This window comes from Strix aluco, chromosome 15, assembly GCF_031877795.1.
Source record: "Strix aluco isolate bStrAlu1 chromosome 15, bStrAlu1.hap1, whole genome shotgun sequence".
Classification (NCBI taxonomy): Eukaryota; Metazoa; Chordata; class Aves; order Strigiformes; family Strigidae; genus Strix; species Strix aluco.
In genome coordinates, this window is record NC_133945.1 from 16,618,600 (window position 1) to 16,633,592 (window position 14,993).

Sequence of the window (14,993 nt, forward strand, 5' to 3'; positions counted from 1 at the left end):
TGTTTGTTTCTTTAAATCCTTTAAGGTCTGTTTGAAAATATGCATTGTTGAGGTTGAGTTTTCGTATGTAAATGTTTTGATACATTTATTTTCTATGGTGTGTTACAGTAATCATGAGAATGACTTTTCTGAAACACCCTGTTCTTTTTGTGCTTGTTTACAGCCTTTGCTGGAGTCACCGGGAGCAAGCCAGAGCTGCTTCTTAGGAGTAACTGCTCTCTTACATAGATTTTGTTCAGCTTACAATTCCTGTGGTGGTGTACCTGCTGTGCAGAGTGTGATGAGGACTCTTGGGAAATTTCTGGGAGGAAACTGTACTGTGCAAGATTCAGAACGACTCAGCAAAGTATCAGTCATACGGGAGCATATGATACAATGCTTTACTTTTCTATCCCCTTTATGATCTAGAACTTGTTTAATGAAAATGGCATTCAGTGGATTTCCAGAAAGCATCTGTTGACAAATTATTATTTTAAATTGGTTATTGTGTTCAGAACTCTGTGTTGAATCACTAAAAGGTCAAAAGATCAAAAGGGACAAAGTATCAAAGTACTTGAGAAACCTTTACTGTACATCAAATCCATGACTACTGCTTTTCCATTGCAGTGCAATTTTCTTTAAATGATTTTGTACTCCACCAGGTCTAAGCCAGATTTTACTTACAAGTGTTACATGGCGTAAGAACAGCCATGCATACTCATATGAGTCTTGTCCTCAGACTAAAGCCAGAATATAGATGGTACAATAGGGGCTGCAGTAAACCCCCCAATGATCAGTGATCATTTTAAACAGAGAATTTTGCACAAAAAATGTTAATGCAATAAAATTTCATGTACAGCTGACAACATGCGAAGAAGTTTTTATTCTACGTTGCTTTGTATTTACAGATGCAACTGGTGTTAAAAGCCATTGGAAATGCGGGAATGGCAGCAGCTTCACTAGCTCCTGTTTTGAGTTTGTGTGCTTCCCTGAAAAGTAATCCGATTGAAATTCGTCTAGCTGCTATCCAGGCCTTCAGGCGCATTCCCTGTTCTGTCAGGGTAAGTGATTTATTGCCAGCAGGTGACTGATGGCTTCCTGGCACTGTCCTAGAGTTTTGACTTTCTGCAATAGTTATGAAACATGCAAGAAATAAGGAACAAGTGGAAACGTGTCTTCCAGCAGAGCTCCTCTGCTAGTGGATACGTTGGTAGGACCACCCCGATGAACAGACCTATAATGTGCTTTGCTATAGTTGAGGTAACATATCCAGTGACTGAGGTAATGTTTATGACGACTTAAAAAGTTACTTCAGTTGGGTGGTTTATGTCTGTGTGGGTTATGGCTGAAAACCTGCAGTACTTGATTTTTCCTATAGTCTGTTCCTCTGTGTCATTCTCTGAAATGCAAAGTATTAATGTGAGAAGCTTGTTGTGATTGGCAATACACTGTCATAGAACGTTTTGTTGATGTTTTAACAGAAGAAAAGACAAAATTTATTTATCTCAAATAACTCGATACTAAAAAGAATGGCAAAGCCAGAAGTGCTAGTGTGGGCAAAGCTGGCACTCCTGCTCCAGAAGAATGAGAGGTTCCACGTGGACTTGCACTTGGAGAAGCATTTTCTATGGATTTTTAAAATTTAATCACAGCATGGATTGATGTAATCTGCTTGTTCTGTAGTTATGAAGCTTGGTGTTGCTCCTTAGACCTGTCGAAAGTATGAAGCCGGTATGTCGTCATACGCCCCATCGTTGTCTAGAAAATGAACTGCTAAACTGACACCCTGTGGGTGGACTGGGGGTATTAAATGCTACAGAAATGTTACTGGTATCAGTCACCAATGTCTTAATTCCTCACAGTTCACCAGACAACTCATATTTGGTGATACCAGGGAAGTATTGAACAGAATAAATTTGTTACAGGCCTACCCTTTGATTGAGACCAGAAGTAATGTTCAGTTTGTTCTGGAAAGTTGTGGGTAAGGTAGTATAGAGAATATATACATACATTTGTATACGTGTTGCGTGAAGTGACTTTGTCAGGTATAAAGCAGTCGTTATCCCTTTCAGAAAAGAAAACCCACCTGCAGCTGAAAGTGCATTTATGAGGTGTTTTAGGGGAGTAACTCATAATTATCTTTTTTGGTTATCTTGTTCTCTTAGAATGCTGTATTAGTTCAGCTGTATCAAGCAACCAGCGAAGATGTGGAAATAAGGATTGCTGCTTATTATATAGCAATGAAATGTCCACACGAAGAGTTATTTAAACAAGTACAAAAGACTTTGCTGAAAGAAACATCCAGTCAAGGTTAGCCAAGCAACTACTGAAGTCTTACACATTCCGAAAGGATACTTCAATGTAACATTTACTTTGCAGGTGTAATGGTATCAATCTATATCAATTTTTATTTAATCTTAATACTCTATAGGTTGTTTTTAAAGATTGTATGGTTGCCACATTTTGTAGTGGAATTGTGATACTGTTGCTTCAGTAATAGTCACTAAGGTGTGACTTCACAAAATTAGTTCCCTCTACTGGCAACATTTCATTAGTTGAGTGCTAATGAAATGCTAAGTAAGAAAGAGAAATATGGAACCATTTTGATGTTTAGTCTATTAGAAATACAAATGGATAACTGCAAATTACGTTTTGTTAAGTTGAGAAAGAAGCAAGTGGCAGAAAAAAATATTGCAAGCTGCAGGTGTAAACTATTTCTTAATTGCCTTTTTAATGCTTCTAAATTCCACATTTACTGTTCATTTACTTGATGTAATACAAATATTTGTTATAAGGATTTTCTACCATGTTCTGGCTTTAGTACTGTCCTCTTTTACGGTTATTTTACATTGGTTTTGATATGTTTTTAATATTCATCACAGTATTTTAAAGACAGTGTTAGACAGAAACTAAGCAGATCCGAAGACTGCAAAGAAAGGGCTGTTGATTTTCGTTTAGATGATTTAAGATACCTAGGAACTTTAAGGCTTCCTGCAGTTAGCATCAAGGCTAGGTGAAAAGCAAAATGTGGGAACTGGGATGTGTTGTGTTAGGAATGTTGTGAAAAGGACTTTGTGAAGGGTGTTAATCATATATCCAAATGTGTAATAGCTGGCTAACAGTGTAGCAGTCATTTGGGGAAAAGGTCAGCGTAGGTATAATGTCGTAATTATTGATAGTTTGTTCTGATTTATGCTTCCTGCTTCTGTGGTTCCATGATCAGTTGTCTGATCTGAGACAGATTACTGACATGAGAGACTGAATTGAGAATTGATGCCGAGTAGAAAATCTTCTATACTGTTTTTGAAAATAATCATTTTACTTAAGTAGCCTATCTGAAGGGAAGCTGTTTGGGCTAGTATGAAGTGAAACTGTAGGTTCTATAAAAGCACAGAATCCTATCAGCTTTTTATTAGCAAAGCACATGGATCTTTAAGCTGATCCCATATTTTGGGTGAAGGAGGGATTTTTTTCTAAATGATTTCACTACATTCAACAAAGAATACCTCTAGACTAATCCTTTGCTTTTAAATCTGTCAGGAAGGAGCAAAAATGAAAGGGGTATCTGTAAGATTGTTTGCAGGCAAATGAAAGCAGGCTCTGTCTGCACTCTGATGTGTCTGGATCCCAGCCAGCTCTGCACTTGAAGCTGTGTATCCATTTTATCAGGATGTTATGTCCAGACAAGTATATCCTGCAGTGATGATGAGTTCAAGCTCAGCATTGTGTTCACCTGGTGATGTGGCTTATGGTGGGGAAGGGACTTGTTCCCCTCTGTTTAGAGTTCAGAGAGAAATTGCATCAGCCTGCAAAATACTGTCAAGGTGTACCCTCAGTGAATCTCCTCCCTGTGGCTCCATGCAGAAAAAATAATTTGTCTGATTTATGAAGGAGCTCTACAAGTCCATCCAAAATGTTGTGTGTTTTAAACAATTTAATGCAGTACTCATGAATTTTGGTAATTTCCTTCCTTTGTCTTTGGTTGATGTAACACCTAAATACTTGATATAATAAGACTTTTGAGTAACAGGGGCTCTTGAAGGCATAGAGCACATACTAGTCTTTAGCTGCCACATTCAGAAAAAACAATATGAGAAAAAGAAGTTGTATTATGAAAACTGCAGTTATATCAGTATTCATTGGACTAGCACTGGAGCCTAATACTGTTTATCTTCAGGAGAAAAAAAAGCCTCTATTTAAGAACCAGACTTCAGGACACACAGAATATGTTTGACCCCCACAACGCAGTGCATACATGGCCAAACCGTGAATCAACACAATGTCATGCACAAATATTAATTCTGAATCACAACCGTTTAACTGTATGTGCTTTTTTTTGGGGAGTGGAAGTGCTTTTGGAAATGTACATTGCACAGTATAGAAAGATACTTTATATTGGGATGATTTGTTTGCTGTATGTAGAGAAAGTTTATTGCCAATTTTACAAGTCCACCAATGTTGTTGCCAGTGTTCATGTAGGGTATCTGACTACTGGACCTCCTTACATTTAAAGTTGCTTAATGCTTGCCTTTAAAAGACTTTGTTTATTCCTGCTTAAAAACTTTTTAACTGCTATTTTAAGACTTTTATGTCCTTGCTGTCTATCCCAGACTTTTTTATGTTTCAATACACTGGATCAGTGATATTTCAAGAACAAAATGAGTGATGCTGCCAAAGTTAAAAGTTTAAAACCTTCTTTTAAATAATTGTTGCATCTGTTCTTTGAAGAAGGAACAGAAACAGTCCAATATTATTTGAGCTGCACAGCCTGCCTCTGATGTCTGTGTTAGAGTTGTATCTTTTTTTTGCAGCATTCCTTTGAATTTAGTATAGAAGATCCTTTACAAACAGTAAATACGTAGGTTAACCTTACCTCCTTGCCTGCCCAGGTCAGCTGAGAGGCATAAATGAAACTAGGGAGTGAATGGCCCCTCACATGCCATATTCAAAAGAATAAGGCAGTATTAAATAAGTTGACCATGGTAAAGATAGGTGTATCAGACTGAGTTTAATAGCACTGAAAATGAATTAATTCTGTTATGGTCAGGGGAATGGTTTAGGATTAATTCTGGTATAAATAAATAAAAAGGTTCCCTGTATCAGTTTTTAAAACTGTTTTAATTTTTCTCTAACTTCCAAATGCTATCATTTAATTTAAGTGGGCTCCTTTGTTTGGAGTCATCTCTCTCAGCTCCTGGAGACGGATGATCCATTGAAGGAGCACCTTCGAAACTCTATTCCTGATGAAATCCTTAGCAGAGATTTTGACCGGGAGACATGGAAATATTCCTCATATTCTGATGTCACGTTCCACTCAGGTATGTGGAGTTTTAGAACTTAATGCTTTGTAGCATATGGGTTATTAAAATCCCATGTTTTTTCTGGTCCTTTACATCTTGCTTCAGAGAATTTTAGTTTTTATGACTTAATAGCACCCAGATATGCATATGTAGGCTTGATTCTGCTCTGACCTTATTTGGAGTATATCAGATGTAATTCCAGCAAGCCAGGTACCATGCAACTTTGCCTTTTTGTGAGAGAGGAGAATAAGAAGCAATGAACTTTTTAGATTATTTTTGTGAACATCAAGTTTTGATTCCTTCCTTAGGGAGCTTTCTTTGCAACAACAGGGAATTGGGATGTATTTTTTATTCTGATTCATGTGCTTTCCTTGGTATAAGAAAAGATTCCGACTGATTCCTTCCTGTTTTACTGTCTGTTCATCATTTGTTTTTAACAAAAATGCTAGATAATATTTTTCAGAGTAACATTGTGATTTTCTGTCCATCTCTTCCAATGCAATTGTGTATGATATGTATTGTAAATGCTTTTTTAGTGTTAGTCAGATAATAGGCTTTCAGTAATGTCCATTAAAGTCTTTGCTATAGTAAAAAGTTACATAATTTCACCTGTTGGCTTAATGTTTTATTCACCATCTTAATGAGCAGGGCTGCAGTTTTCCAAAGAATTATGAGACTTGCAAAATACCTGAGAATAGCTGATCTCCAAATGACAGACATCTGACGTTTTCTATTGCAGCTGGTGCAGGTGCAAATATGGAAGCATCGGTGGTCTTTTCTCCTGCATCTTTTCTACCACGATCAGTCATGACAAATGTGACTGTTCACCTTATGGGGCAGGCTGTAAATCTACTGGAGGCAAGTTTATGGATTTTTTTTTTTATACCCCTCCTCAAGGGACACTTGGTATATTGACGTAAAAAGAAATCATTTTTGTTTTTCCGTTACATTTCCTTTAGCAAGGTATGCTTTTCACTGCTACAGCAAAGTTGCCTCAGACTGATGACTCCTGTGTGTAATGGACTTATAACAAAACCACTTTCACTCTGATAGTACCATACACTAGCCAAGTGAGTTATATTCAGCTCTTGTTGTTGAATCAAATGAAAGATAGAAGTCAGTGCTTTCCGAGACACTGGTCTAGCTCCTGTTTAGGATAGTAAGATTCCTTCAGCTCATTACAGTGGAAAATGAGTTGGCTTGGGTACACCATTCCTTTAATGCAGGAGATAGAGTCATATATACCTAACTGAAGTCACTGTTTTAGTCCCACTGAGCATCCAATGCTTGGGATATTTAAATGGCCTGCCTGCAACCTTATCATCTTTAATTGTACCTCTACTGTGCCTCCAAGAGAAAGCAATTTTTGGCATATGGACTCTTTATCGCAGGTAAAAATGTGTCTGTGACAATTTAATGTGGCCTTCAGATCTCAAGTTTAAGCTTGCAAGGGAACAATTTTTTTTTTTTTCAGTATCATATAGCCTGGATTTATGTGTTAGTAATATTATTTTAATCAGACTTCCAAACAGAATCTTATTTCAGGAGTATTAAAAGGGTGAGTTACTGTTTTCTAACCAAAATACTGTTTGTAACTGCTAAAATAGCAGTAGCTCAAACTGTCCCATCATGGTGTAAATGAACCAATACCTGAATAAAAAAGGATTTTTATTTTGTACTGAGCTTCACATAGTCAACAAACTAAAGAGTTTTTACTGGTAAGATTTAATATTGAAATATCCAGTATTGGATGCTGCCTGAGGTAGGATACTAAACTTTGTAGACCACTGTGATCTTGTATGGCAAGTCTTTCTTTGTACAAATCCTAAAGGTTGAATCTGGATGTATGTTTTTAATTTCTGCCTATAGGACTGGATGTGGCTTATGCATCTCATTGTCAGGCTTTTTAGTGTGTATGCTTTCCTCTAGGTTGGTGTACGATTAGAGAATGCAGAAGCTCTTGTGCAGAAGATTTTTGGGCAGAAGTCTGCTACTTTCAGTGACTATTTTTTTGCAAACACTAACGAAAGAAACCACAAGTCAGAAAACCCAGTGGAAACAACAGAAAAAATCAAGCAGAGGAAGCTGACTTCAAAGCGATACAACCCCACTGATCATCTTGTGACCAAGTCTGGCAAGCCAAAGTTGCGAAAAGCTAACCAGAATTGTCCTGGTAGAAAGTACAGTAAGATGAGTGAGTTAGTCAAAAAGGTAACTGACTGTAGATCTTGGAAAAATTAATGACTTTCCCCAGTTAAACTTAGGGCCCCATCTAGCACTGGACAACTGCTCTGTATTCCTGTGACTCCTTTACGTAAGGAGTATGTAACTTGTTCCACTTACTTGCAGAGAACTTAATAGCTACATAAAATACAAAGCAACAGAAGAGCCAGATCTCCAGTTTTTCAGATTGTTTTATTGTCTTAAGACAATGACTCTCAGCCAGGGGAGTATGTTGCCTATGTTTTGGGCTTCCTCTCATTATTTTGAGCTCTGATCCTCTTTATACTGATGTCTTTTTGTCTGTTGACTTCTGCTGCACTATAAACAGCTGCTTGATGTTAGATTCCTGAGTCACGCTGTTTGTGATCTGACTTCCCAGTTTGATGTCAGATGTTACCCTGAGCCTTTGTGAATTTACCCATGTTTGGAGAGAGCTATGTTCTATGTATATAACAGGAAAGATTTGGGAATTGGCTTCAATTGTTGATGTATTATCTGGAAAACTTGGGGACTATGATTTATTTAGTGTCTTAGACCATCTCTCTTCTTGGGACTCAGAGTTTCTTCTTACAGTGTAAGCTCAAGTTTGTGTTGTGTTGCTGAAGTTTAGCTGAAAAGAACAGGTACTAATCCAGGGTCTTAAGTGGTCTTGAAATATTTATAAAATGGAGCCTAATGTCTGTTTACTAATATCATAGCCTGCACTGAGGAATTGTTTATTATGAGTTTGAAAGGAAATTAATATAAACACCATTCTCTTCCTGATTTATTTCTTTATTACATCTCAGTTCACTGAGACAACGGTGAGAAAGGAGGCGCTGAAATGTGAGCTAAGCATGAAAATCTTTGGAAATGAACTTAGTTTCTTGGATTGTGAAGATTTAAGAAAACAAATGAAACATTATTCTTTAAATCTGGCCGAATTGGCTGTCAAACTTCTGAAGGTAAAAGGAACCTTTTTACGTGTTTGAAAGTAAATGCCTTGAGAAATTCTGACAGATATGTAAAAGCTAAAAAAATACTACTTTTTATTTCTCTAAATTGAACTCTAAAAGACACCAGTATATGTTGGATTTAAATGGCATTCAGTACATTAGGCAAGGACTTGTTCTGTTGTCTGATGGTTCTTATCACTTGATTTTCTCATTCAAATCCATCCATGCTTAAATGAGAAATAATTCTTACTTTAACTGGGGTGGGACTAGTGCCTAACTCATGCCCTGGCCAGATGCAGGCTTTGGGCTCCTTTCTATCTTATTTCCCAAATCAGCTCAGTTGGAAACACTTTCACAGCAGACAAATGCAGTGAATAGCTATATCTGGGAAAAAATCTTGAATGCTGACTTTATTATGCAAAATAAAATTCTGGTTTTTGTTTGTTTGGGTTTTTTCACCATAGGGGCAGGAGGTCCAGTTTAATAAAAGACTGAGTTTGGCCACCGAAGAATTGCAATTTCCAGCAATTTCAGGCTTTCCTGTTCAGCTGGCAGTCAATGCCTCAGCAGCCATTAACATAAAAATCAAAGGGAATGCAGATTTCAAACAACAGTCAAATTTCTTTCTAAATGGTTATATCAAGCCAAGGTAATAAGCGCTGCAAATATGTCACTTTCACATATTCCTGATGTCAAGTAGCAATTCCTGATGTGAAAGTTTTGGTGTGAATGTCTGTTGTAATCAGTTAGGAGATTCCTGAAGAACTCAAGCAGTCATCAACCTTGTATTGCTGAATGGTTGCTAGGCTGTAAGGACACCAGCGGTTTCCTATCCTGCCTATTTGATTTTGAACTCTATTGCTGTGCTTTTCCCGTACTGTTTTAAGCTGACCATTCCTCCCTATCTCTAAATCAAATTCCTAAATGCTTACTTGCATTTTTGAATGCTTTACCTGTTACAGGGATGGCATTTGGGATTTTTCTCAGGATCAGACATGTAGTTACAGGTTATGAATCTACAAACCAATGGATGATTTAACCCTGTGTTTCCTTACCTGGCTATTGTAGCTTTTTATACATACTGAATACATTTACTAAAATTCATTAAGTGCTGTATAGACAGAGATAAACTTACACCCTGATACTCAGTCCTAATTGCTTTCTCTTTCCTGATACTTCATGCTGAAGTTGGGGTTCAAATCCCTTACTTAGGATATATAGAAAACTTTAAGTGCTTTAAAAAGAAAGTGCTTTTTATAGAAGAATATGTATCCGAATCTTTCAACAGTGCATTTGTCCAGCTTTCTGCCCGAATGGGAACTGTGGGGACTCTGGGACAAGCTGGCCTAAGCTGGTTAACAGGAATGAGGACATCTACTAGTCTTGATGGGGGAATCCAGGTTAAAAAAGGGCAAGAGCTCAAAGTTTTTTTGAACACTCCAGAAGAATCTATGGAGATAATTAATTTCAGGTAAGATTAAGCAAGGACATCTTTCTAAAATAGTAACTGTGACAACTTTCTTGAATCAGAACTTAACTGCCAGGCTCATTAATAGACCAGAAATGTATTTTGTCAGAAAACAAGTCTGACATACTCCAAATCTGCCATTCAGAAGAAAAGGAAGGGGAAATTATTCTGTGCTTCTTACATGTTTTACTGTAAAAACATACAGTGAAATCAAAGCCTTATGATAAAAGATGTAAGTGAACTTTTCATACTCCCCAGTTTTTTCCCACTGAATGTCAGTGCTGTTTCTGGAACTTTAGTGCCCAAAGAATCTAGTTCAGAGTATTGAAGTGGTGGAGGAAGAGCTTAGCATTACTTCTACAGATGGCATTTAGCAAAATCGGGTACAGAACAGTATTTAGCAAAACACTTGAGTAATTTGGAATATAGTACTAACAATGTGTGCTCATACTCTTCTTGTGAGTTTTTAGTCAGGTTGTTTAATGTTAGGTAAAGCTTACATTGTAAAATACCATCTCAACAACTGTCAGATGTTAAGGAAATTAATTAATTGTGTTAATGCAAGCTAGGCTTTTTAGCTCTTTTTTTTTCTGCTGACTTTCTCTTTTCTTTGGACTTTTACATTTGATAGAAATCCAGGTAGAAGGCACGTATTGTAAATGACATGTCAACTACATGCCTCTTAGACATGACAACAGATGAATGAAGTGTTTACAGTATGTGGATTGTCGTTCCTTTGTGTTTCTCTTTACTTGGGACATTGTGGTACTATAGGATATGCAGTTCAGAAAAGAGCTAAAAGTCTCTGGACTTTGCATTTAAACCATCCATTCCCTTAGGACTCTGGGAAACTTACTGATGTAATTTTATTTCTGTCAGCTAGGATGGATGACAGACCAGAGTGAAAGTCAAAATAATTACACACCTGTATTGTGCATTATTTGAACGAAAGACTTAACTATAGAGTCTATTAGATATTGAATTAACTCGCTTGCTCCCATCAAGTGCAGAGACCATGATTCTTGTACAAGCAGTTTAGTGAAGTTCTTGAAGAACTTCAAGACTGGAATGAAACTGATGTCACTACATACCCTAAGGGAAAAAAAATAAATGTCTAGAATCCAGAGAGTGGAGTTGCAATACACTGACCATACCAAATTGCTCAGAACAGAGAAATTTAATACTCACTATGAAGAACTTCAGAAGAATGTCAAGACAGTGACAGAATAAACATGGGAACTGTGGATAAAAATCAGTGCTAATTAGTAGAAATGTAGACTGATCTTAGCAGAACTTCATCTTTCTTGTTTTTCCCATCTGAGAGAAGATGTCATATAACTGAGCGTTTTGTTTAAATATTGCTGTAACTTTAGCATAATTGTTTTTAAGTGACTGTTTGAAATTCTTGGTTGTAGTTCTAAACTGTACTTCATAATGGTGGATGAGACAGAAGGTACAGATGTTTTCCAAGACCACAGAGAAACCAGATCTTGCACTAGGGAGGAAGGTGAGTCTAGCTATTATATTTTAGAAAGCTTGGTCATTCTGAAATATCCATGACAGATCATTTTATTCAGTAGAATTTATTTTTTACGTATTAGCTCTAAAAGGTCTTCAGTGCAATGTTCATTTACATGTTTTCTTTGTTTGTTCTAACTGAATGTTCAATTGTTGTCTTCCACCAGTGTCTGAGATTATTGGCTGGCAGCTGTGTTCTGAAATGTCGTATCCTGACCCAGCTAGCGGTTTGGTTTTCCCCCTTACTGGACCTTTGAGAGTGATTGTGACATTAACTAAGCAAGACAGAGGCCTGCAGCAGTACATTGTGGAAGCTGCATATAACTATATTCCTCAGGTACCATTATGGCATGCTTTACTTTGGCTTTAGTTTTAGATTATTATGCTAATGAAAGTATGGTATATCTCAGTACTGTATATTCAACTTAACTGGCTTTCAAGGTCTACATTATTATTATTTCCATTCCCATTATAGTGGGAAAATACGTTGAAAGCAAATCACTGATGCTGATAGTGGGTATACACCATTTCCAAATACAAAACAGCACATACAAATGTTAAGTTATTTGATTAGATAAGACTGATAGAGCTGGAAGTAGAGACCAGGATTTTTGAATTGGTGCCCAGGACTAGACAACCTACCTCACTTGGATGACTTGTTTTCCTTTGTGACACAAAACCTCAAAACCCGAATGGTTAATTTGCATTAAACACCTTGTTTGAAAGCAGAAGTTAGGCTCCAGTGAATCCACTCCAGAAGTTGGTCAGTTGTTTTAATATGTTTGTTTGGGCAAGCTGCAGGAAGGAATGGTTTTCAGCTTCTGCAGGGGACAGGAAGAATTTATGGCTTTTTCTAAAATTATAGTTATAGGTGTTTAACACAGGCAGTGGCTGGAGTCTTATCTTCTATCACAGCCGAAGTATGCTGCTGGGCTTGAGCTAATTCTTTTTATTGGGAGACAGTTTGGGCTTTGGCTGTATTCAAACACTGCTCAGTATCTCTAAGACAGTGAGATAAGTGCAATAAGCAGAGTAACTTCCCCTTCATGATTTTGTTTTTCTGACTTTCTTTAATAAAAGCAGGAAAGGGAACAGGCATTTTCCTCTGTCAGAGAATCTGATGTCTGTTGGCCGGCCAAAACTGTCAACTAAGGCACCCACTACTGGATTATGGTGCTGTGTACTGCATCCCATTGCTGACACCAGAGTGTAAGGGCCTAAGGCAGCCCTGCCAAATTCAAGTTACGTAGGCCTGAGCTGTAGAGCTTAAATTTATAACTGGAAGTGTGGTCTGATTTTGCATAAAGTTTGGCAGGATTCAGCATAATTTCAAGACACCAGGTGCACATCAAAGCCACTTTATCACTCCCCCCTCCTTTGCTGGACAGGGGAGAGAAAACATAGCAAAAAATTCGTGGGTTGAGATAAAGGGCAGGGAGAGATCATTCAGCAATTACTGTCATGGGCAAAACAGACTCAACTTGGGGAAATTAATTTATTACCAATCAATTCAGAGTAAGATAATGAGAAATAAAACAAAGAAATAAAACACCTTCCCCCCACCCCTCCCTTCTTTCCGGGCTCAGCTTTGCTCCCAATTTTTCTACCTCCTCCCCCCCAGCAGCACAGTGGGATGGGGAGTGGGGGTTGTGGTCAGTTCATCACCCGCTGTTTCTGCTGCTCCTTCCTCCTCAGGGCGAGGACTCCTCTCACTCTCCCCCTGCTCCAGCATGGGTTCCCCATGGGAGACAGTTCTCCACAAACTTCTCCGAAGTGAGTCCTTTCCACAGGCTGCAGCTCTTCCCAAACTGCTCCAGCGTGTGTCCCCTGCAGGGTCACAAGTCCTGCCAGCAAACCTGCTCCAGCGTGGGCTCCTCTCTCCATGGGGCCACAGGTCCTGCCAGGAGCCTGCTCCAGTGTGGGCTTCCCACAGGGTCACAGCCTCCTTCGGGCACCCACCTGCTCTGGCGTGGGGTCCCCCCCGGGCTGCAGGTGGAATCTGCCCACGTTCCCCTCCATGGGTGCAGGGGACACCCTGCTTCACCGTGGGCTGCACCACGGGCTGCGGGGGAATCTCTGCTCCAGCGCCTGGAGCACCTCCTCCCCCTCCTTCCTCACTGACCTGGGTGTCTGCAGAGCTGTTTCTGTCACAAATTCTCACTCCTCTCTTCAGATACTGTTGCCCATGCACAGTTTTTTTCCCCTTTCTTAAATATGTTATCCCAGAGGTGCTACCACTGTCACTGATGGGCTCGGCCTTGGCCAGTGGTGAGTCCATCTTGGAGCCGCTGGCATTGGCTCTGTCGGACATGGGGGAAGCTTCTATCAGCTTCTCACAGAAGCCACCCCTGTCGCCCCCCACTACCAAAGTCTTGCCCCACAAACCCAATGCTTAAGGTCAGTATGGTGTGAAATTCAAGGTGTTCAGACAGTGTTTCCCAAGACAGGCACTGCACAGGGAATGGAAAACAGAGCCTGGGAAAAGTAGAAATTTCTTACTGAAAATCTTGAAAAGCAGATAGGTGAAAAATTATTGTGGCAGTGAAGATGACTATGATCATGTGATGTAACTCAGTGTGATAGATTGTTTTGTAAATGCCAATTGCAAATATGGTTATCCTTTCTTTCTTTCTTTCAGGACAATTCATGGATCCCAAATGAAGCTGTCCTTCACTTCTTCATTGGGACTCCAAAGTCAGACTTGAAAAGGGATGTTGGTGTTGACCTAAATTTTAGTGTCCCACAGAAGAAATTCAGAATCCAGTTTATACAACCTAAAAAAAAAATCGAGATTGATGGTAGGCTTTTTGACTATGAACCAGATCATCAGTTAATGTCAGTTAGGAGAACTTCATTAGCATTGAGTAATATCATTATATTTCAGTGAATAATCTAATGCTAAAACTGTGTTATTGTGTGATAGCCATTCAGTTTACTGCTTTAGGTAATACCCATTCCTAGTGGTTTTTGCATCTTGATTAAGACTGTTTTGCAGTCAGAGGTTCAGTACCTGATTCACAAACTCATGTTAAAGAGGAAGGCTGTTACCAGTATAGATGAAGTTAAGGCTAAGGACCGCAGTGGATTGTTCTGTAATCTTTTACATATGGTGAACTGTTCCTGAATTTTCATTTACTGTATTCTGTTAGTTCTGATACAAAATTGCTTGTTGCCAAATCAATTAAGTATGATATTACTGTGCATTATAATAAAAAGTAATATTTCAATCACAGTGTAACATAGAAAACAAAAGCAACAAACACATTGATGAAATATAATCTGATAAATATATGGCAATAATATAAACATATTTCAGCTTCTTTGACACGCTGGTCAAGTTATGTTTGTTTTTGTTTTGATGTGTTCTACCATATCACAGATTTAGAATTTGTCCCTCCAGATTTTTAATTTTTTTTTAATGCTAGTTATTTTCAAATGGATTGCATGGAAGATTTACCTACACTGTACAAAGTTTTGCATGCAGAGTGTTCTGAGCTCATGAAATGTCTTCACAGCACAACACAGCTTACAAGTTTTAGCAGAGGCCTGAAGGAAGTGTATAAATCATTT

At 38.4% G+C, this 14,993-nt stretch overlaps 2 protein-coding genes across 2 annotated transcripts in view; one reads left to right on the forward strand and one right to left on the reverse strand.

Moving 5' to 3' along the window:
• Positions 1 to 14,993, reverse strand: part of CLEC16A (C-type lectin domain containing 16A) — a 375,787-nt gene that overhangs the window by 112,551 nt on the left and 248,243 nt on the right. The gene's annotated exons all lie outside the window — the stretch shown is intronic.
• LOC141930452 (uncharacterized) overlaps positions 1 to 14,993 on the forward strand; it is an 89,277-nt gene that overhangs the window by 15,176 nt on the left and 59,108 nt on the right. The window contains exons 10-21 of the mRNA XM_074841296.1: positions 164 to 346; positions 888 to 1,040; positions 2,145 to 2,289; positions 5,139 to 5,297; positions 6,019 to 6,137; positions 7,209 to 7,490; positions 8,291 to 8,446; positions 8,902 to 9,086; positions 9,726 to 9,908; positions 11,321 to 11,412; positions 11,591 to 11,760; positions 14,062 to 14,221. Of these exons, the coding sequence (XP_074697397.1) occupies positions 164 to 346; positions 888 to 1,040; positions 2,145 to 2,289; positions 5,139 to 5,297; positions 6,019 to 6,137; positions 7,209 to 7,490; positions 8,291 to 8,446; positions 8,902 to 9,086; positions 9,726 to 9,908; positions 11,321 to 11,412; positions 11,591 to 11,760; positions 14,062 to 14,221 (1,987 nt within the window). The remainder of the gene's footprint in view (positions 1 to 163; positions 347 to 887; positions 1,041 to 2,144; positions 2,290 to 5,138; positions 5,298 to 6,018; positions 6,138 to 7,208; positions 7,491 to 8,290; positions 8,447 to 8,901; positions 9,087 to 9,725; positions 9,909 to 11,320; positions 11,413 to 11,590; positions 11,761 to 14,061; positions 14,222 to 14,993) is intronic.